The sequence below is a fragment of the Mastomys coucha genome, unplaced genomic scaffold (assembly GCF_008632895.1).
Source record: "Mastomys coucha isolate ucsf_1 unplaced genomic scaffold, UCSF_Mcou_1 pScaffold21, whole genome shotgun sequence".
Lineage (NCBI taxonomy): Eukaryota > Metazoa > Chordata > Mammalia > Rodentia > Muridae > Mastomys > Mastomys coucha.
Window position 1 is genome coordinate 177,087,359 of NW_022196904.1, and position 24,341 is coordinate 177,111,699.

Consider the following 24,341-nt stretch of genomic DNA (forward strand, 5'->3'; position numbering starts at 1 on the left):
TATCATTGATAAATTCTAACTAAAGTGATAATCTAAGCCGAGGCAGACAACTCTATCTATGGTCACTCCCTGCTACTTGCAAGTCACCCATTTAGTGCCTCTGTTCCCATCTTTACTTTAGCCTGTAATTCGCCCTCTATCATCCACTCAGTGCCTCTGCTCACATTTTCACTTTAGCCTGTACTTCACCCTTTACTTTAGTCCAAATTCATTTCTCAGTAACTAACTTGCATCCTTCTGCTGCTGTGCCCAGGCATCGAACTGCATGCTCATGTTACCAAGAGAACAACCTTTGGGTAGGAGGAGGATACTGAAGCCAACATGGGTGCATGAGCAAGGAGCCTAGGAAAATGTCAGAGGACCAGCACCTCACATTTCCTTCTCAGCTCTAATTCTGCCTCCATTAACAGAGATGACTGGGCTAGGAGTGTGGTGTGCACCTGTAATTTCCATACCAGAGAGAGGTGGAGTAGGAGAGATCTTATATTTAAGGGCAGCCTGGACTGTGTACTAAATTCCAAGCCAGCCTTAGCTACTAGCACTTGCCAGGTAGCAGCACAAAGATCAGGAATCCAAAACCAGCCTCGAGTATAAAACAAGTTCAAGGACAGCCTGGGATACTGAGACCTGTCTCATATAGACAAATAAATACCACAGAATGTGCAGGGAGAAAGGAGGCCAACCCTCTAAACGAGTCTTAAAGGTGCTATAGTGTTTTTTACTCTTCTTATGAAAGGACATAACAGTTCCTATGGGGAACAACAACATGGGCTCTTCTTTGACATCAGGAGTTCCAGTTATAATAGCAGCTCTAAGCAGCTGTACTGTCAGAATCTGCAGAAGATAAACAGGAAGAGAGGTTTGTTCAAACGCAAATGACTTGGACAACTGAAGAACCAGCATGACTAAACCACGAAAGGCAGAAAAGCAGAGCATCTGAAACTCCATGCTTGCAGAAGTACTTTAACTCCCACTGACAAAGGCCATGCTCCAAAGAACAGAAAGGCCTGTGGTCTTTCTGCTGCTCCCCATCTGTTGGGAAGGATCTAAGTCAGGGTAGCCAAAGACCTACCTATCACATGCCAGGAGACCCAAAGACATAGCTTTACACTGTCATCTGAAAGCTGGCCTTCAACTCATCTCTTCTTGGAGATATCAAATAACATTCTAAGACAGGTGATAAGAGTCTGTTCAGGCTGCCTTAGAAATCCTTCTCATGTACACATCAGCACACATAACCTTTAGAAACAGCTAAAATAAATTGTGTACACCACAATTTTCCTACTAAGCCTTACTCCCTGGTATCTCTTGGAGGCCAGAGGTGGGATTGCTGACCCAGGCTCTTGTTTTCTCAACCACCCAAAGTTATAGGTGTACATCACAAACTGGAAGAAAAGACGAAGAAGCAGGGAAGCCTGGCTCACTTTTTTTTCTTCCTTGGATATATAACTACAGAAAATTACACAACTTCCTTGATCATTCTCATTCAAAGCCATCACTGTCCATCTACAAGGAAACCCAAAACATTTTAATTTTCACACAACAGAAAAAATAAAACGTATCTAGGAATTACTAAACAAGCTTCAAAATCAAGGCCAAGTGGCAGCGGTGCATGCCATTGATCCAGCGTTCATCAAGGCCCAGTGGCAGCAGTGCATGCCATTGATCCAGTGTTCATCAAGGCCCAGTGGCAGCGGTGCATGCCACTGATTCAGCATTCATCAGGCAGAGGGAAGTGGGTCTAAGTTTGAGGCATACCTTGTCTACTATTGATTTCTAGGCCAGCGCGGGTACACAATAAAACCCTGTCTCAAAGTTAAGGAAGGGGTGTGTGTGGAGAGGAATGGCTCAGCAGTTAAAAGCAATTGTTGCTTTTGTGAAGACCCAAGTTCAATTCTTAGCACCCACCTGATGATTCAAAACTATTTGTAACCCAGGCCCAAAAGATTTAATACCCTCTTCTGCCGTCCAGGGTCACCAGGCACACATATGCTGTTCATATATGTAATGTAAAACTTCAGAAAGAAACCTAAAAATTGCATGGCAATTCTTCAAAACAAACAAACAAAAACGAGAACACCCTAAACACAGAATTACCATATGATACAAAAACTTCTCAACTGGGCCCATGCCTCAAAGAAATAAAAGCAAGGCCTCTTTACCCCTTTTAAGAGAGCCTTGCTATGCAGCCCAAGATGGCCTAGAAATGCTGATCCATCTACCTACCTCAGTCTCCCAAGTGCAAATGTCATAAGCATGCAACACCATACTGATCTGAAAGTAAGCTCCCAAACACAACTTGTACTCATAGAAGCATCATATACAAAGCCAAAAAAGTAACGATAACTCAAGTATCCATCAACAAATGAACAGATGAAATATGGTAAATAAATACCATGAAAATATTAGTTGGCCTAAGAGAAAGAAAGAGATTCTGGAATCTTATGTGTGAAATTTGGGGACATTCTGTATGACATGACTACAATCTTATAGTTTATCAGGAGCTAATGGCTGATGTCATCTCCCATTTAAGAGGTGGTAGAAGAGGTCCAGAGAAGGTCATTTGCTCAAGGTCATGTAGCAAAGAGCAGTAGCTTCTCTAATTGATTCACCCCATTGCCTTCAAGCCTGTAGAGAACGACAGAGTAGCATAAGGCATCTCTGTGAACCTGAAAGGAAGAGTCTGGGCTCACAACTTTGCCATGTAACAAAAGCAGGGCCTTCTAAAAGTCACTCTTTAATCCTTAGGAACCGGTCTCTTTGCTGGTAAAGTGGATTTTGAGGAAAGTGTGATGACAAACACATGCACTCCCAGCACTCCAGTCCCAGAGCAGGAGGTGACCGCTGTTCCATACTGAGTTCAAAGCTGGGTGAGAAGCTGCCTCAAGTGGCAAAAACAAGGACATTTTAAGCAGCATATATTGTACTCTACAGAGTTTGAAGATTAAAATATTAGGGAAATAGCACATGGAAGAACATCCCAAGCCTAGCATTCAGTAAGGGAAAAGAGATGTCAGCAAGGAGCAAAGGTATACTGTTCTTAGAATCATCATACATGTTCCTAGTCTGGATTAAGTGTGCTAAGATTCCCACACATCTTTCCAATAATCTCTTGAGGAAGATAAATGGGACCTTGCTTCTTTGGTCAAATACTTAATTAGCAACAGTGAAATGGATATGCTTATTCTCTGCACGAAGCCCAGTTTGAGAACTGGAGTGAAAGGAGAGAAGCAACCATGCAGATAGGCATCTTTTCCAGGTCAGCCTGACTCTTGCAGTTATTCAGAGGCAAGGAACTTAAACCAGATGCCTGGTGGCCCTTGGGAAGAATAAGACAGCAGCCAAGGCAGAAATCATTGAAAGCAAAGGAACAAAGTAGACGATAAAGCAAATGGGCCCCAGATGAAAAAGAGCTGCCTGAGAAGCCTGTGTAAATCTACAATAAATAAATAACTACACTATACTCTGACGTACTCTATACTCTAAACCAGAACCTGGTGCTGCATTCAAACATCCATGTCTATTTTACTGCCCTTAGGTCATAAACCGGTGCGTGGCAGAAGGGTTTGTAATGTCAAATTCTTTTAGACATCTATCATACAGACTCACAACAGTGTCTTGACTGCTAGGTACAGATCTGCATTTATTGGTGAGATTTATAAAATTGTGTTTGCTGCAAAATGCCTCTGGGTGTATGCAGGCAGTCCAACCTTTCTCACTGTGTCTTGTTAGCACATCTCATCCCATGCTCCCTCATCCCAGCCCACCTAACACACACATTTCACAGCTTCCCTTTTATTCCCAGATGTGACACACTGTAGTAAATCACTGCAGAGATGAGACATTTTACTTTAAAAGGAAGATAGTAATAAATACCATACCCCTGCTCTCTCACACATTAGAATCTATACAAAGTTGTAAATACACATTACTATTATTGGAGTGTCTGGCAAGCCTTACATCTGGAGTTAAATCAAGTTCCCCATCTGCTGGTTTTGCCTCTTTTAATCAACATTAACTTCTTGATTGTTTGCAAAAACAACTTAATAACTGTTGAGAAAAAGGAAAATCATAGGAACAAAAAGGGGAAACAATGGGAGAAAGTCAGACTGAGATCTAATATGTAGCCCATTCCCTCCCCACTTACAGACCCACGTATTCCTGTGAGATTACTGCTTCCCCCTGGCCCTGTGAACATCATGTCTGACAATTTTACCTAACATATACAGCACTCTGTTTTGCTATTTCATAAGAAACTAAATATGACTTAGCCCCTAGGGCTTTTGCTTGCTTGTATTTACCACAAATAGAAATAGCTATTTATAGTAAAATGTGAACGTTCTAGATCTCCACGAAGAAACTGTGGTGAAGAGCAGAGGAAACCTTAGGGGAGCTCTCGGGTAGGTTATGCATAAAGAACACTTTGGCAGCTAAGGTGCCTGGAAAGGGCATGCAACCGTCTTTGTGGTAGAAAATTCACAAAACAGCCAGTACTTTGAGTTATTTCAATATGACAAAATGAGAGCCTCAAGTACTCCTGCTTCTTGATCAAGTATGACAATTTCTTCCACTCCTACAGACATCAGGGCTTAAAATAGTAGTAGTGCTTAGAGCATTCTCCTTGGGAAGGTGCAATAAAGCTCAGGATGAGCAACCGACTCTGAAAGAAACTTTCCTTCCTTACCTGATATTCACCAATGCATGTGTCACCTTGCTCGCTGCTTCCTTCCACTGGCCAGCGTTGGTGGAAAGCCGAAGGACTGGGAAAGGAAGGAGACAGATCTGTCAGGCTCCTAACACAAAACAAATATGAGGAGTGAAGACACCACTCAGGACAGCACGATTACAAACCCCAAACAAAATCTGAGCCAATCTTGTTTTTAAAAAGACAACAAATGAGGGCTTCTAGGATCTTTCAACTATTTTCTCCCTCTGACTTCTCACTTTTCATCAAAGTAGTCACTACTCCTTTTCTGCCTCAGCTGTTCCTCGTCCCTCCCATAGTAATAGGCCCCAAAATTTAGTTTCTATATTCACTTAATATACAAAGAGGATGAGGAGATGGCCTGGTTGGCCACTCAAGCAGAATGGCCTGAGTTAGAGCCCCAAACCCATAGGAACATGTCTGGTGTCCTACCAGCACTGGTGAAGCAGAGGCAGATGGAACCCCGGGGCTTGCTCCTGACTAGTCAGCTTTGTCTTCTTAGCAAACCCAAGTCAATGAGAGGCCCTGCTTAGTGATGAAGTGGACAGCTTGCGTGTAATAACCTGACATTGACCCCCATGAGAGGCCCTGCTTCATGATGCTTAGTGATGAAGTGGCCAGCTTCTGTGTGATAACCTGAGACTGACCCCTGGCCTCCATGCACACATGCCTGCACAACACATGTATACTCACAGATATCTATTACAGGAATGGCATTGTGAGGGCAACCTGGTTGCCATGTTTATCATTTCCCTAATGGCAAGGGTTACACTTGGTTGGCATGGAATTATGTAGACCAGGCTGGCCTTAAACTCATAGCACTCCTACTGGCTGAGCTGGTGTCCCTTCTTGTTCCACATACATTTATAATCCAGTCATACATCCAGTCAAATAGGACAAATAACCTTTCCAGATAGAGAATAATCATGTTTCAAACAAGGAATAAGCTGTTTTGCTTCTCTAGCTTACATGGGTAACCTGCAACTGAACATATTCTTTCATTATCTGACCAAATTCTCTTTTACAAACACATTCACAGTGGGAAAAAAGATTACAGAATACAAAAGTAAACATATCCCTTGACAGCTCTGCTTTCAGGCCACACAGGTATCATAACTGTGCCATTTAGAAGAGACACAACAGCACAAGTACTCCCTGGATGATGCATAGAAGGAGGCATTCAATCAAGGTTTTTTTTGTTTTTTTTTTTTGTTTGTTTGTTTGTTTTCGAGACAGGGTTTCTCTGTACAGCTCTGGCTGTCCTGGAACTCACTCTGTAGACCAGGCTGGCCTCGAACTCAGAAATCCGCCTGCCTCTGCCTCCCAAGTGCTAGGATTAAAGGCGTGCGCCACCACCGCCCGGCCTCAAGTTTTTGTTTTTGCTGTGTGTACTCATGCATGTGCACATAAAGAACAGATGAACTTCGTCCTCTGTCACTCAGCACCTTTGAAAAACTGTTTTTTGTTTTTTACTAATTTATGTGTGAGTGTTTGTGAAGTTTATTTTCTTCTTCTAATGTGTAGGTTCCAGGGACTGAGTTTAGGTTGTGAGGCTTAGAAGCAAGCCTCATTACCTGCCAAGTCATCTAGGTGCTCCCTTTACCTTAGTTCTCGATATATGGTCCCTTACTAAACTTGGAAGGTGCTGACTGACTAAACTAGTTGCCAGACAAGCCTTGGATCTGGTTCTCTCCATCTCCCAGCATGGAATTATGAGCACATACACATAGTGTGTGCACTGCTGACTCAGGTCTTCATGTGTGGGCAACAAGGATTTTACCCACTGAGCCATCTCCCCAGCCCCAAATATGTTCTTAAAGACTGTTTGATTACAAAGGTAAATATGTGGAATGTTTGCAAAGTACTAGGCACTGGACAAAGGTTTTATACATAATATAACATACAAATAGGTGTTATATAACTGTTTCCTCCAAGATCAAAACTTTCCATTCTGCAGAGAAGCTCTTTAAACATGAAGAACTACTCAGGATACTTCAGGAAGTCCCTGAAACTGACCAGACTTATCAGGCCCCTCCTTGCAAGAGTTAACAAGCCAAGCTCCCGAGAATTACTCTCAAACAAGCCAAGCCAAGCCAAAAAAAAAAAAAAAGTCTCTTTAGATAAGCCAATCTATAGAGAAGACCCAAGAGACCAGACTAGCTGCCCAGAAGCAAAGCCAGCTGAGCTGCCTGAAAGTTGAGCTACTTGTAGGTTGTGCAGTATGTTCCAGGTCCCTGGCTTTTGTTAGCTGTCACCTGTGCTGAAGTGAACATCAGTGATGAAGCTGTCTTTGAGTCTTTACTGTTCCTGTAAACCCCTTACCCACTCTCTTATAAGTAACCCTAATAAAACTTACTGGTTCACCAAGTTGGATTTTGTTGGTATCTTACTTTGGTCTATCCTGGGCTTCCTATTTGGTGTGAGTAGACATGTATGTTGTGCCCCCTACCCCCAAAATCTCTTGTCACACAACAACAAGAAACTCAGAATCAGAGAAAACAAGTGACTGTGATTATTCACAGTTGTTTTTTTGGTATGTCTGTGTGAAGAGGTCCAGCAGGCCCGCGCACAGGAGGCATGGCTCTAGCAGGCCTTTCCCGTCCCCAACCCATGTCTGCTTTGCTGAACTGATACACTATACTCCTAAAGCTAGCCACTAAGGTCTATTCCCAATTTGGCCATTTTGTCCCTCTGAGACTGTCCACAAAAGTCCAGCTATCAAAGTAATGTAGTTCAGCAATCAGAAATCCCCTTTGGCTGCCCTAATTAACATGTATAATTAAAATAAACCCACTTTTCTCAACAGTTTCCTTTTTTCCCTTTGTAAACTGCTATTTGCCTGTGAGCCACACCTGTGGCTCAGAACATGGCTCAGTGGGTAAAATCCTTGTTGCCCAAGCATGAAGACTGAGTCAGCCGTGCACATACAGAGGCAGTCCTCTGTCCCTCTGGGACAAATATCACTCCCTCCTTCCCTTGCTCTTTTTCTCCCCTTTCCCTTGTTCCTCTTCTCTTCTCCCTCTTCCTCTATTTGACTTGTCTCTCTTTTTTTTCTTAATTTTTTTTAGATTTGTTTTACGTATGTGAGTACACTGCTGCTGTCTTTAGACACACCAGAAGAGGACATTGGATCCCATTACAGATGGTTGTGAGCCACCATGTGGTTGCTGGGAATTGAACTCAGGACCTCTGGAAGAGCAGTCAGTGCCCTTAACCACTGAGCTATCTCTCCCTGACTTGTCTCTTATCCCTGCCCTAATCTCTTTGTATTACAAACTTGGTTCTGAGGTATCTTGTGCTGACTTCAAGGAGGTTGTTAGTATGAAGAACTTTTTGGTTTGTTTTCAAATATTTATTTGAGGGAGGGAGATAAAAACAAGTGTATAAATGCACACATGTGTGCATGCATATGTATTCCATCTTTAATGGTCTGGGAAAGAGCTGGGGTAAACAATTCAAAGCAGTGGTGGCGCATGCCTTTTATCCCAGCACTTGGGAGGCAGAGGCAGGTGGATCTCTGAATTCGAGGCCAGCCTGGTCTACAGAGTGAGTTCCAGGACAGCCAGGGCTACACAGAGAAACCCTGTCTTGGAAAACAACAACAACAACAACAATTCAAAGCATGGACAGCAAAATACAATTTGAAAGTTTGAGACTGTCATACTACCTTCAATGTGGAACAGCTAGCCCTTGGGTAGGAGGCACACACAGTAAATAGATCTGAACTTCAATTACAATCCTCTCCTTTTTTCTAACTGGTCCTCATTCCTGTATTGTAAGCACATTACCAAGTGACCTGTCACCCCAGAATTTAACAGCCCTGGCTGTCTGGGACTTGCTGTAGACCAGCTGGCATCAAACTCACAGAGATCCACCTGCTCTACCTTGCAAGTTCTGGGATTAAAGACATTCACCACCACACACAGCCTTATTAAAGACATCTTAACAGGGGCTGTGTGGTTAAGAGCAGGTATTGTTCTTCCAGAAGGCCTAGATTCAGTTCCTAGCAGCACGTCAAGAGTCTCACAACCTCCTGTGACTCCAGTTCCAGGGAACTCAAAAGCCTCAGGCCTCCAAGGTCATCTGCACACATGGGGGTGGGGGATGGCATACACTCACACAGACAGACAGACAGACAGACAGACACATACACACATGACTAAAAATAATATAACTCAAAAATTTTAGAGACATTTTAATTTAGACTTGAGCAGAGAGGAAGGAGATACAGAGGGTTTCAGAAGAATTAAGATATATCAATTGTACTACACCCTTCTCAAGGAGTTGCCTACTAATACTTTTTACTTTTTCTTAAACATTTATTTTATTCATTTATGTGTATGTGTGTGTACACTGAATGCAGATGCCTGTGGAGACCGGAAAAGGACACTGGATCCATGCTTAGGCAGCAGCCATTTCCTACACACCAGGATACCCTCAATGCAGAGACCAATGGTACGTAATGCAACATTTGGATTCCATTAATGACTGATGCCCTCTTCTGGCCTCTATGCACATACCTGACCACACGTGTCCGTACATGTGCACACGCACATACACATACTAAACAAAATTTAAAAAGCTACACCTCAAGACAGTACCACCTCTAACTCAGGCTGGATTTGAGTTTGTTGCAAAGCCAGTTATGACCCTGAACTCTTGAAAGTCCTGTTTCTATCTCCAAGCTGCTGGGATCAAACCCAGGTTTTCCTGCATGTTAGGAAGAACTCTACTAACTGAGCTATATCCCCAACCCCTCTTTGTATAGGGGATATATATGAATTTTGGAGATAAGAGTCTTATGTAGCCCAAACAAACCTTGAACTCGAATTTCTCCCAGCTTAACTTTCCACCTGGGATCACACAGCTACTGTGTCTATATCAGATGACCAATCTTAGGCCTTATGTGCTAGGGAAGTACTTTACAATTGAGCTGTCTCCCAGCCAATCTGCTGCTGATTTTTGAGATCACACAGCTACTGTGTCTATATCAGATGACCAATCTGAAGTCCTTATGTGCTAGGGAAGTACTTTACAACTGAGCTGTCTCCCAGCCAATCTCCTGCTGGTTTTTGAGACAAGGTCTCATATAACCCAGAATGGCCTAAATCTCTTTATGTCAGTAAGGATGACCTTGAACTTCTGATTCTCCTGCTTCTACCTCCAGGGTGCTTAGACTACAGGTGTGCCAGCATACACTGCTATGGTATGCTAGGAATTGAATCCAGGGTTTCCTACATTCTAGGAAAAGCACTCTATCAACTAAATTATATCCTCAGCCTAAAATCCAAAATTGGGGTGAGTTTCTTCAGTCTTTCTTTCACGACTTTAATAGTGTATTATATTTGTTTTCCATAATTTACTCTATAAATAATAGCTTTAATTTGAAGTACAATTACAATGTGCACACAGGGGTCAGACAACAACTTTTGAGAATCTGTTCTTTCCTTTCACCATGGGTTCCAGTGACTGAAATTAAGTAACCAGGATTGTACAGTAAGTATTCTTACTACCAACTGAGCCATCTCATTGCCCTGTTCACTTTAATACACTTTTAAAAACACTTTGTCTGTATGGGTTTGTTCCTGTATGAGATTATATATACTACATGCATATATGCTCATGTGCCTGTAGAGGCCAGAAGGCACTGGATTCCCCTAGAACTGGACTCCCCTAGCACTGGATTACCCTAGAACTGGAGTCCCTGACATGTTTTGCTGGTAACTGAACCCAGGTTCTTGGCAAGAGTAAGTCCTTGCTAGCCCTTTTAAAATATATTTTCTTATTTATTTTACCTCCCCCTTTTTTCATAATATAGGATCCCAAGAAGAGAGAAGGCTTCTGTTTTGCTCTGCTTTTCATTTTAAAAGGTCAACAAGAGAAGGACTGCAAAGGGAAACAAAGGAGGCGAGGCTGTAGCTCAGTAGATAAGAGCACTTGCCTAGCATGTAGGATGTAATTCCTCAAGGATGCTATCCACCTCGGATTTTGAGACAGGGAGTCTCAATGGCCTGACGCTCACCAATTAGGCTAGACTAGATGGCCACAACACCCCAAGAATCTTTCTATCTATCAGGCTGGTTTCTGGAATTCACAGAGATCTGTCTGCCTCTGCCATTTGAGTGCTGGACTTAAAGTCATTCACTATCATGCCTGGCTCTGGTCTACTTATTTCTGTACCATACAAAGGTACCATCCAACTACAGAATCTTTTGTAGCATTTTCCTGTTACTGGACAGGGGGCAGAGAAAGACAAGAAAAAAAGACAAGAGCTTACCCATGGAGTAGAGGTTGTCAAAGCTCTGGTGCATGCGGATAATTTCATAGTAAAGCTCATCATAGCTGCTGGGGGTTGGTAGGAATGTGTCACCATATGTGATAAACATATTAAATAGGTTCACAATCTGAAAGAGAAGCAATAGCCCATATCCAGGCATCAAGCTGGGAAGATCAGAAAAGCATTACTAGTGGTACGCTGTAGGCATCTCTTATTGGTTTCCAGATATACACTATTTTTGGAACTTTGTAAACTGGTTGTAAAACAATTATTTAAAATTCACTGATTCTTACTTATTCTCTACCTTCATTCTTTTTTTTAAAAAAAGATTTATTTATTATTATAAATAAGTACACTGTAGCTGTCTTCAGACACACACCAGAAGAAGGTGTCAGATCTCATTACGAGTGGTTGTGAGCCACCATGTGGTTGCTGGGATTTGAACTCAGGGCCTTCAGAAGAGCAGTTGGTACTCTTACCCACTAAGCCATTTCACCAGCCCCCCTCTACTGTCATTCTTACCTATGCTCTGAAAACTAATACATGCACGTAGAGAGAATATCATATAATAGGGTGCGGCCACACGTCTTGACCCTGCATGACTTTGTTGTCATGCTGAGAGCTGAAAATTGGCCATCTTGGGCATAGTTCTGCAATTAGCAGATACTACAAAATCAGAACGTTCATCCCCACCAAACACTTAACACTTACAAGCTGTATAGACAACTGTACCCTTCAGAAGCCAAGTGCAATGATGATGGAACCCCTTATCTGTCCAGGAGGCCTCTAGAAAACTTACTATTCACCCACATAGAGACGGCAAGAGTACAGTAGAGATTCTTAGCTGGAACCAAACTCAATGCTCACAGAGATGTGACCTGTATTCATACCTCCCAGGCCAAATCCATAAGGAAAATACAGCTTAGATCCCAGACCTTGGCTCCTATTACAAACCAACCTATATCTGCCTTAGTATATTGGCTTTAGAAAAACAAATATTTTTATTAATACTCACCATAAGGGCCAATGTAAAAATGTTGTGTTTGGCCAAAAGTACAGTTTCATTTGACATAAGGAACTTCAGCAAGTTTATCAGGGCTTTAGAGAAAAAAACAACAACAAATTATTCAAATCATAATCAATTTAATCGGCGAAAGTAAGTGAGAGTTAGCGTGATGGCCCAGGGCATCACTGAGTGTGATGACCGCAGTGGCTTCAGGAGGCATGTAGTACAAGGAGAGAACTGGCTCCCATAATGTGTCATCTAACCTCCACACATGTACACATGGATATGTCCACATACAAAATATACCCACGCAAATAAATAAATGTAATGAAACAGTAAATAAATAAAAGCAGAACAGCTCTAAAGAAACTCACAGGTCAGAAGAGTTTCAGCAACCAAGGCCTTCCTTTATTATTAACATGTAATTGTGCATACACGCATGTGTACGTGCACAAGAGAGTTTGTGTATAATCTGAAAGTAGTAAAAGGCTATGAGGAGTATAAGAGGTGTAAAGGCAAGGGGTGGGAAAACAAGAGAGACTAGTAGAATACCTGTGCCATGAAAGTAGAAGAAACTATTTAGTGAGGGGAAAAGAACCAGCTAGGGAGAAAGAAATCAATTCTTTGGTATGGTAACTAAAAAAAATGTAAGACAGAAAAGAAACACATGATATTTAGACTAACTTAAGGGTTATAGTGTGCTATTTCAATATATGCAGAAAGAAAAAGAAAGAGCAAACCAGAGTCGTTAGTATTTCCTTTTCCTTGTTACTTATGTTTAGAGCCTTTGAGCTTTTGAGAGTTTCCAAGTTTTAAAAAGCTAAAAGTTTTTAAAAGTTAAAAATTAACAAAAAGAACTCCCCTGTGTATGTTTATGTAAAATAGGTTGTTGCAAAACAAGCCCCTTTTACCATGGAATGAAACACTAGCACCTAGTTCTTCTATCCAGGTGCCTTCCAGTGCCCATTATCCAACAGCTCTCTACCCTCCCCCAATTGCCAGTGTTTAATAATCAACACTCTACATTAAGATCAAATACTTTTTAAAACTTCCATGTCTAATAGAATATGGTATTTGTCTTTTTGTGTCTGGCTGATTTCGCTGACAGACATCCTCCAATTCCATACCACTTTTCATTTGGCTACAGATGATAGGATTTATTCTTTCACAGGCTGAGTAATATCCCACTCCTCTGTACACAACTTTTTTGGTGGTAAGGGGGAGTTGTGGTTGGAATGAGAATGGCCACAAATAGGCTTATACATTGAAATGTTTGGTCCCAGCTGGTGGTACTGTTTGGGAAGGATTAGGAGGTGTGGCCTTGTTGGAAGAGGGGTGACACTGGGGGTGGGCTTTTAAGGTATCAAAGCCCTGGCACCATTCCCGGTGCGGTGTGTCTCTATCTGTCTTCTGCTTCTGGATCTAGATGTGAGCTCAGCTGTTACTGCTGCTATGCATTTGCTCATCTGAGTTATCTGAGAGAAGAGACCCTCAATTGAGAAAATGTTTCTATAAGACTGGGCTGTAGGCAAGCCTGTAGGACATTTTCTTAATTAGTGATTAATGGGGAGGGCATAGCCATTGTAGATGGGCTAATCCTGGGCTGGTGGTCCTGGGTTCGATAAGAAAGCAGGCTGAACAAACCATGAGGAACAAGCCAGTAAAAAGCACCGGTCCATGGCCTCTGCATCACTTCCTGTCTCCAGGCCCCTGCCCTGCTTGAGTTCTTTCCTGACCTCCCCTGAGGAACAGTGATGCAGAAGCTTAACCCTTTCCTCCCCATGTTACTTTGGTCATGGTGTCTATCACAGCAGCAGTAATCCTAAGACAACTCTAAATTAAGAAATCATGGCCCAAAAAAATAGTGGCTGGTTATGGTTTTGTCACAGCAATAAAAGAATAAGACAGGAACAGAAGACAGTCTGGTTCATAGCCCAGGCTAACCTCAAATTCATGATCTTCCTGCCTGTGTCTCTGAGTGCTGGGGTCACAGAAGCATACTACCATGTACATTATACCATATAAATCTATGTGTGTATACATCAAAACACATGCATGGGGGAGGGCAGGCTGACCTCCAGCTCACTATATAGCTGAGAATGATACTAGGTTTGAGTGAGCCCAGAGCCACGTAAATCCTAAGTATGTGTTCCACCACTCAGCTACACCTCCAGATTCCTGTCCAGTTTTAACTGTACCTTCAGTCCATTCCCCATCCATGTGTAAAGGAGAATCTCATGTAGCCCAGGTTAGCCTCAAATGTGTTTTACATAGAGGCTGGTCTTAATTCTTGCTCTTACTGCCTCCACCTCCCAAATGCTACAATTACCACATCTGAAACTCTTGCTTACTTTTAAATTGTATGATTTTGTTATGTTTTTGAGTCCTAAATAACGTTTGGATATTAATCTATTGTCAGGAAGTCAGAGAGATGGATCAGCAGGTAAAAGTCTATACTGTTCTTACAGAGGACCCAAGTTTGTTTCCCAGCACCTATGGGAAGTAGGGCTCTCACAACTTCCTATAACTCCAGCTCCCATGGAATCCAATCCTCTGGCCTCTACCACCACCCATACACATAATTTTTAAAAATAATATAGATATACGTGTACACACACACACACACACACACACACACACATATCTCACTATGAAGCCCTGGCTGGCCTTGAGCTCACAAAGATCCTCCTGCCTGTTTCCCTAGTGCTGGGATTAAAGGCCTCTACCAACATATCCAGCTCAAAAAAGAAATCTTTCAATCTTTAACCTTTTGGTTGACAAACAGTTTGACAATCTCTCTCCATTTTGTAGGTTGTCCACATTACTTCTACTTTTGCTATGTATAGTCTAATATAATCCTATTGTCTATTTTTGCTTTTATTGTATGCATTCTTACAGCCTTCTATTTATTTGCAATAGTAGAGATAGTACCTAGGGCTTTGTACCTGCTAAGTAAGTCTCTACTATATAGTCCTTTTTGTTTGGTTGGTTTTTGCTTTTTGTTTTTTGAGACAGGGTTTCTTTGTTTAATAGCCTTGGCTGTCCTGGAACTCACTTTGTAGACCAGGGTAGCCTTAAACTGACAGAGATCATCCTGCAGCTGCCTCCCAAGTGCTCAGATTAAAGGTGTGTACCACTACTACTCAGCTACGGTTTTCTTTTTAGTGTGTGTGTGTGTGTGTGTATGCTTACCACACTTGCCAAACTTTTACCTGGACTCTGGTGATTCAAGCATGGGTCCTCACACTTGTTCAACAGTACCCTTAGCCCTTGAAACACATGCCTAGCTCTTTATTTTTTATTTTGAAACAGTTGCTCGAGTAGGCCCTGAACTTACTAAGTAAAATGGCTTTGACTTGGCTAAATAAGTTAACAGGCATGTGCCACCAGGCCCAAGGTCTTTTAAAAGCAGAGTAAAGACTAAGTAATGTAGCTCAATGCTACAGTTTGTCTAGTACAGATAAGGCCCTGGTTTTCCCCTGCACAGCACAGATTACCTGGTATATTTTTTAAAAGCGGGCCAGTGTGGTAGCACTTGGGTGGTAAGAACAGGAGTAATAGGGTACAAGGCCTGGGCTGGTGAGATGGCTCAGCGGTTAAGAGCACTGACTGCTCTTCCGAAGGTCCTGAGTTCAAATCCCAGCAACCACATGATGGCTCACAACCATCCATAATGAGATCTGATGACCTCTTATGGTGTGTCTGAAGACAGCTACGGTGTACTCATATAACAATAAATAAATCTTTAAAAAAAAATAGGGTACAAGGCCAACTTTAGCGACAGTGATAAAGTGGAAGTTTCTGGTTGGGTCATGTAATGCAGACTCATGTGGTGCTTTGCTGAGGCAGACCCATGGGAAGACACGTGATGTCTGGAGAGAGTATAAATAGGACTCAATGGACAGTGACAGTTCACTTGCATAGCTAGCCTTGCAACGCTTTGTTGATCTTCCATCTTCATCTCGCAGATCTCCATTTTGTGTGGGGAGACGCAGCTGCCACCCTATACATATATATTGAACACCTGGTCTCCAGGCCAGAGCAGAGAGCATTGAGATAAACAAGCCTTAGTTGGAAAGCTGTGTGCCTCTAGTTTGTGATGCAAGCTGGCATGATTCCTCATAGCCTATTATACTTTGCTATGTAGCTGATGCTGATTGGGACCAGGGAAAGTATTTAACCCACAAGGGCTGGAGACTGGAGAAAGAGAGTAAGTATGTAGAGATAGGAGTAAGTATGTAGAATTAGGGCTGGTGATGGGTTAGAGGTAAGATGTAGATTTAGAAGAGTAAGTATGTAGAGATAGTAAGTAAGTATGTAGAATTAGGGCTGGTGATGGGATAGAAGAGTAAGTATGGGATATAGAAGAGTAAGTATGATAGACAGGAGTAAGTATGTAAGGATAGAAGTAAGATGTAGGAATAGAACTAAGAATAGGAATAGGAGTAAGCAGAAATAGTAATAAGTAAGATGTAACAAGCAAGATTACAAGGATCCTAATAAAACTGCATGGGGAAGAGCTCGGTGTTTGCCTCCTTACTTCCACTGGACGGAAAGGCGGCCGATAATTTTGCAGCTGATTCGGGGTATTCTGTCAAGTGGAGACTGGAATCACCCCAAGGAACTAGTTCTAAACAGTTCCACATCCCTTTGTCCTATTTACCATCTTTTCTCTCCTACCTTTGGACTATGGGCTAGAAGGGGGGGGGGGTCAAAGCATTTAAGACCCTCTATTAAAAGTTGATTTTGAAAAAAATCTAAGCCAACAGGTGGCACCCAATGTGGCTAAGGCATAGTGAGTAATTCTGCTTCGGATGTGGTAGAGGAAAGGCCAGGTTATGAGGGGTTAACAATGTTCTTTAAGGATGCTGGCAAATAGCAGCTACCATAGATGGGGTCTCCTGCCTGCCACCATAGGGGGTTTTTGGGTTTGTTTTATGATCTTCGTGTATACTCTTTTGAAAAAGAATGGGGAAGGCTGACAGGTCTCTTATGCTGAGGAAGACTGCACAGTGGCTAAGCAGAGTCTGTGAACGGAGGAAGAAGTGCTTAAGAAGCAAAGAGAGCCAGTGGGGGAGAACAACAAAGTGAATCCAGGATGTGCTAAGTGACACCATGTTAAAAAAACACACTAATTTTCCCAGATGCATGTCTCCTTATCTGCCCATTTAAGGTTTTAAGAACATCTACTTCTTTTCATCGCTTCTTACAAGCAATTAAGTTCAGAGATGTGACTGCTAAACTGACATCTCAGTGTTCCAGACCCACTCGCACATGGAGATCTCCCCATCACACTTTCTAAATTTACAAGTAAAGCAAGGGCCCCTTCTATGGCACACTACTAGCATCTACTGTCCACATCTGTTTCAGACCTCAGTGCTGGTAGAGCCATGTAGGTATGTGAATACTTACCAGAGTGGCAGCCACACTGAAGAAACCACAGCGGCACTACTACCCTGTGGGAAGACAGCTCATCAAAGAGGAAAAGTCCTGTCAGGTGAGCTGGCACACACTTGTCGCCCCAGCTACTTTGGAGACTAGGCTGAACCAAAGTTTAGGCTTACAGAAATGACTTACTGTGACCCTGTATTTAAAGGGCTGGCCTTGGGAGGGCAGGCAGAAGGACTATTGTGAATTTTAGGTCACCTGGACTATATAATGAGTTACTGGCCAGCATAGGTTATTGAATGAGACTCTTTCTCAAAAACAAAAACAAAATTAACCAACCACCGCCTCCCAAGTCATGGCAATATAGCTCAAATGTAGAACATTTACCTAGCGTGCATGTACCTATGCTCAATACCCAGTACCAGAACAAGAAAAAAAATGCTTTTTTATTAATTTTTTTAAAGATTTTTTTCATTGTGTATATGTACACATGAGTGTGTGCACCCTCAGATCCCTGGTAGCTGTAGTTACAGGTAATTGTTAGCTGTCTAGCATGGGTGCTGGGACCCAAATTCCAGTCCTCTGCAAGAGCAGCCACCATTCCTAATCAGTGACTAACCTCCAGCCTCCTGCCCCCTGCGGGTGGGGTAGGATAGGATCTTAAGAATTCTAGTTGTTCAAACGAAAGGATAGCTTGTCCTGTCCACTCACAGCCACATTTACCAGAAAGAATTTTCTTTCCTGACATTCAGGAAAGAACTTATTCAAACTAAGCAATCTTGATAAATATAAAGTACTGTCAAGTCTCTAGGATAACTTTGCAACTTTAAACAACTTTTTGCAAAAAAAAAAGGAATCAGTTGCCTTCTTACTCATTCACCTAGGATAGTGGATCTGTCCTTCCTAACACTGTGACTCTTTACTACAGTCCCTCATGCTACAGTGACCCCCAACCAAAAAAGCATATTACTGCTACTTCAAAACTGTAATTTTGCTGTTATGAATCATAACTTAAGTACCTGTGATTTCCAGTGGTCTTAGGCACCCTCTGTAAAAGGGTCAGTTGACCTCTGAAAGAGTTTTGACCCACAGCTTCAAAACACTGACCTAGGACATTTGTCCAACTTCTGAGCCCATCCTGCCTCGCCCTGTACCTACCTTTTAGTGGGGAATGAGGAAACCAGCTGAAACCTACAGTTGTCTCTCAGAGCTGGGATTATAAGCATGCATTTGAAATGTGCTGCCGGTAATTGGACTCAACTCCATATGATTGTATAGCAAGTTCTCTTAACTGCTAAGTGATTTCTCTACTCCCTAATTTAGTTAAGTTTTTGAGACAAGATTTCAAGATAGCTCAGGCCAAATTGGAATTCATAATCTTCCTGCCTCTGCTTCCCCACCAAGCACAAGGATTACAGGAGCACACCACCACACCTGGCTTCACTAATTTTTCTAAAACTACATCTTTTTCTGGTCAGCAAAGAAGTCCATTCTCCATGCTGTCTGTACTTAGAGAAGGTTTATGTGCTTTGATTTGGAACAGCAGGGAAGATGAGTGGAAGTGACTGCAAAGGCGGCCTGCCACACAACAGTCCTCACATGCAGTCCTCTAGGAGGACTCAGACAAGGCAAGGACAGCACAGAAGCTGTGCCTACATTCTGTGCTCAAGGTCCACTGTTCCCTCAGACCTCAGATAGCAAGGAGACAGGGATGAAGAAGGCAGGCACCTCGATTCATGCTCTCTAGGGTTCTGCGTTGAAAAGGCAAACAACAGGCAGCTTGCCTTTGTGATGGTGTCAGTTAACAAGTGACCGAATGGACTGGACTCAGGCAGGGCTTGGGGAAACCCCACAGGTACCTACACGAGATCACACAGTCTTCTTAGCTCCGACTAGTTCTAATACAGGCCAGCTAGGTAAGAGCCACATAACAATGGCTAACCTCTCAGTCCAGACCTCTGTCCTTCTGAAGATCACCTTGCTCAGCTATTTAGAGTACTCTCTGACAGAGTGCTGTGGTGGTGACATTACAGCTGGCCCTGATCAGCATCCCAGAACGAAGTGTCTGTTGGGAAAGCCTATGTCCCAGGATAATCCACCTTATCTCGAACAAACAAGTTCAGACAGGAGAGACAGCAGAACCACAGCCCCCTAGGGCTGCAGCAATCTCCTCATCCCACCTTAGAAAGGGTTCTTCCCTTGTCAGGTTTCTCAATTTCCCAGAGGAGAGAGGCTAATACCCACTCTGTGTGCTAATCAACACTCTCCTCTGAAGGTCAGACTCTGGTCTTTTTTTTTTTGCCTTTTGTCTCTTTATACTGCCTCAGAAATCTAGCACCCTCTCTCCCTCAATCCTAGCACTCACAAAACTACTGTGAATGGATAAGCACCCACAGATTCCATTAACTCATAGTAGACATGAGAAAAAGGGTAGAGCATGTGGAGTAGAGAAAGACATGGCTCTTATCCATATCCAATCCAGAACAGCAGAGATGTGGCTTCAGTAGTGCCTGTGTGGTAATTAACAGGCATGGAATCTGGAGGATGGGAACTGGGAGCAATTTTGTTCCTGTGATGGACTTCTCATAATCATGACTGCTGGGAGTCAGAGTTGGGAATGACAAAGTAATAATAAGAAAAGAGTAATTCTAGCACAAGCCAACAGGCAATTTGTGTCCAAACTGATGCAAACCCAGGCAGAGCAAATCAGTAGGGGAGACAGTCTAGCATGAATGCTTTGAATGTGTCCAATGCTTTGTGTGTAAGGTCACATGTCACTTTCCTGTCACCCAAAGGTCACTAGGAAGTGAAATAAACCCCTAGAGCAGCAGTTCTCAACCTGCAGGTTGAAACCTCTTAGGGAGCCTCTCATCATGTTGCCCGAGACCATCAGAAAACATAGATAATTATATTATCATTCATAACAGTAGCAAAATTACAGTTATGTAGTTGCTACAAAAATAATTTTATGGTTGGGGGTTATCACAACATGAGGACCTATATCAAATGGCCAAAGCATGAGGGAGGCTGAGAGCTACTGCCCTAGGGGGCACTTCTTTTTGTTTGTTCTTTCAACAGTGGGAACGGAACCTGGTACTACTCACACACTAGGCAAGTGGCTGAGCCACTGAGCCTAGCTAGAGGGCTCTTTCACAGGCAGCTAAAATGAGAAAAGCATTTGGAGCCTTACATTTGGCTCCAAAAAACCTAATACCATAATCCCTTGAGGTAGTTTGAATATGCTTGCCCCAGGGAGTTGAACTATTAGGAGGTGTGGCCTTGTTGGAGTAGGTGTGGCCTTGTTGGAGTAGATGTGGCCTTACTGGAGGAAGTGAGTGACTGTGGATGTGGGCTGTAGATGTCCTAGCTGCCCGGCCCGGAGGTCAGTATTCTCCTATCTGCTTGTGGATGAAGATGTAGAACTCTCAGTTCCTCCAGCCCTATGTCTGCCTAGACGCTGCCATGTTCTCACCTTGATGTCAATGGACTGACCTCTAAATCTGTAAGCCAGCCCCATTTAAATGTTGTCTTTTATTAGAGGTGCCTTGGCCATTGTGTCTCAAGGGAAGGTCCTAACATCTGTAAGTGCTGCTTTCCCTTCGTCATCTCACTGACTTCACACACCACATCCTCTGTACAGACTGCATATACTCTCTCCCCCTTCAGACTTTCAGATTTACAACTCACCTCATACTAAGGTTGAGGATAAAATCCCAGAATTTAGGATCTCAAGAGGCCATTTCATTTATCATATTTTAGAAAAGAAAAGCTCACACACATTCCCACGCACTAATGGTTAAACAAATCAACAACTGGCCTTAGAATCACCGTGGAAACACACATCTTATAAGGTGTTCCCAGAAAGGTACAGTTTAAGAGGGAAGACATGCTCAGTGTGGGCAGCAACATTAGGGGTGGGATCCTGGACTGAAGTGAAAGGAGCAACAGTATTACCTCCCCCATCTCCTGCAGACACACTGAGACTAGCTGCCTCACTGGCTGCCACTGAGCCTTCTCTGCCACCATGCTCTCTATCCCTAAAGTAAACCTTCCTCCCTTAAGTTTCATCCCATTAGATATCTGGATACAGTGAAATAAAATAACATGCACAACAAATTAGGTAGTGATAAAACCAAGACTAGAAGCCAGGCAGTGGTGGCACCTGCCTTTAATCCCAGCACTTGGGAGGCAGAGGCCGGCAAATTTCTGAGTTTGAGGCCAGCCTGGTCTACAGAGTGAGTTCCAGGACAGCCAGAGCTACACAGAGAAACCCTGTCTCAAAAAACCAAAAGCCAAAAACAAAACAAAACAAAAAAACAGGACTAGAAACTGGTCTCAAATTCAGTGTTGTCTGCATCACCAAGATAGTGGATCAGGCCTGAGTGAAGGAGTACAACCCACTTACCATAAATGCTGCATCAGAACTGCTGGCTACACTGATACCACACTTGTCTAGATTCTTATTGATAACTTTCTTTACAAGGTGCTCCTGGGTATTTTTCTGGATTTTCTGTCCCCATTTGATGCCAACTTGACACAAGCTAAAATCATCTAAGAGGAGAGAACCTCAATTAAGAAAATGCCTCCATAAGACTGGACTATAGGAAAGTCTGTAGGGTACTTTCTTAATTAGTGATTGATGGGGAAGGGCCCAGCCCATTGTGAATGTGGCCACCCCGGCCTGATATTTTGAGACAGAATCTCACGTAGCCAGCCCAAGTTGACTTCAAACTCACAACAAAAAGGAGACTCGCCTTGAACTCCTGATCCTCCTGCCTCCAGCTCCCACATGCTGGGTGGGATTCCAGACCTACACCATTACACTTGGTACAGTGTCTGTCTCTCTCCACACCTCTTCTTCTTCCTTTCCTCTGTCCCTCCCTCTTGTGTACATGTGAAGGTATACACACACATGTGCATTCATAACTACCCTCCCTCTTGTATATGTATGTGTGAGTGTATGTACGTGTGAAGGCATACACGCACATGTGCATTCATAACTATGTAGAAATCCATGTGGATACTGGAAGACAGCCTTGGATACCTATCCTCAGGAGTTGCCTACCTCAGTTTTTTGAGGCGTGGTCTGTTACTAGGATCGGGAGCTTGCTGATTGGGCAAGGCCTGGTGGTCAGTTACCTCAGGGATTCTCCCATCTGCCTTCTGAGTGACCAGGCTGCAAATCTGCACCTTGACATTCAGCTTTTAACACAGGCAACTTGGATTCTCATGCTCACCCAGAAAATACTTTACCAAACGACTCCTCTTTCTTAAAACATTCAATTACCAAGTGAAATTGGTTCTAATTTCCTCACTAAGAGTTGGCTCTCAAAATTATGTCCTATACACAGAATATAACTGAATAATGGACTTTATGAGAACCCAGAGTGACCTTCATGCAAAATGAGAACCAACACAAATAAAAACTGAGCATAAACAATTAATAACCATGTTTATTCCCATGCAATTAAGGCACAGACCTTTACCCAACTTACATAACAGGCCAAAGAAAATAGTGACCGTATGTCTGGGGTAGTTTCAAGGACAAGAGAAAGCATACAACCAGGCTCTTGCTGCCAGCACACAAACGGGACAGAGATTGTGCGGGCTGCTCCTGGCTCACTCTTCTCCATACACATTCATTTTTAGAAAACTGCCCTTGATCGCCTTGTCTGCTGGATGCCAAGTGGGCACATGACCAGCCAAGCTATTCCTAGGATAGTCACACAAGTACCAGTACATGGGGAGAATAATTAAGATAACCATAAAAGTCAAGGAGTGACTGACTAAACAGCACTGTTAGTCATGTGCTCAGAAGCACCTACTCTCATGACCTGCACCATGTAGCCACCGAGAAGATACAAAAAGCACAACGCACGTTTTTACTCTTCCTTACTTTAACCCTTTAAAGGACCATGTTTCTCACTGTTAAATAATGTTTAAGAAGGCAGGGATGAGGAGGAGTAAACAAGCCTTTTCCTCACTGAAGGCCCAGCACTTTTGATACCTGTTCTGATATATTTCCACAAACCAACCATATTATACAGGGACTTAAATAAGTTAAAGGTCTGGTCCAGGCCAGGGGTGCTGGTGGTTCATGCCTTTAGTTCCAGCTCAGGAGGCAGAGACAGGCAGATCTCTGACTTCATGGTTTGCTTGGTCTATGAAGCAAGTTCTAGAACAGCAAAGGCTACAGAGAGAAACCTTGTCTCAAAAACAAATGAACAACCAAAGAAGTATGGTCCAATGAGTGAGAAAATATTGCTCATCTCTCAACAAAAAATGGTGTAGCTTGTTGTAGATATCATTTTGATACTTTGGCTATACAGACAATCTCTCAGATATTATGTGGAATATTATGTGTCAATAAAAAGCCGATGGCCTATTAGCAAAAGGCAAGAAATAGGACATGGGAGTTCTGGTGGAGAGCTCTGTAAGGTGACAGACACATGAAACGGTGGAGAGGTAACCAGCCATGTGACACACACAGAATAGAATGAACAGGTTATCTAAGTTACGGGTGAGTTGGGGAACAAGCCCAAGCTTATGTCTAGGCATGCATTCATAAATAACTAAGTCTCAGAGTGGCTGGGAACTGGGTGCTGGTAGGGAAGAGCATGGTTACAAATGGCATACTGAGTATGTGGCTAGAAATTTCAGAGTGGAAGAAGAGTTTTCTAGTCACGAAATGTGAACCACAGAGAGGCAGTGTGGACAGGGGCTCTTTGAAAAAAAAAAAGCCTCTGCTGACTAGAAAAGCCAGCTCTTCTACCAGAGCCTCAGTACACTTCCCAGGAACAGCAACTGGGGCTGATGAGCTAACTCAACATCCTTCTGGCTGGAGCTTTATTAATGCATTTCCCAGAGGGAATGAGTAATCTGGGTCCAAGAGAGACTAGCGCATGAGATTAGCCTGCAATGGCCGGAAGCCAAAAAAGCAGAAAAAACAAACAAACAAACAAACA

General features: G+C 42.9%; 1 protein-coding gene across 4 annotated transcripts in view; it reads right to left on the reverse strand.

Annotated features, from left to right (window-relative positions):
• Armh3 (armadillo like helical domain containing 3) overlaps window positions 1-24,341 on the reverse strand; it is a 180,397-nt gene that overhangs the window by 64,138 nt on the left and 91,918 nt on the right. For all 4 annotated transcript variants that reach the window (XM_031390496.1, XM_031390498.1, XM_031390499.1 and 1 more), the window contains 3 exons: window positions 11,998-12,080; window positions 10,983-11,109; window positions 4,685-4,760 (listed from right to left, as the gene is read on the reverse strand). In XM_031390496.1, coding sequence (XP_031246356.1) covers window positions 4,685-4,760; window positions 10,983-11,109; window positions 11,998-12,080 — 286 coding nt within the window. The remainder of the gene's footprint in view (window positions 1-4,684; window positions 4,761-10,982; window positions 11,110-11,997; window positions 12,081-24,341) is intronic.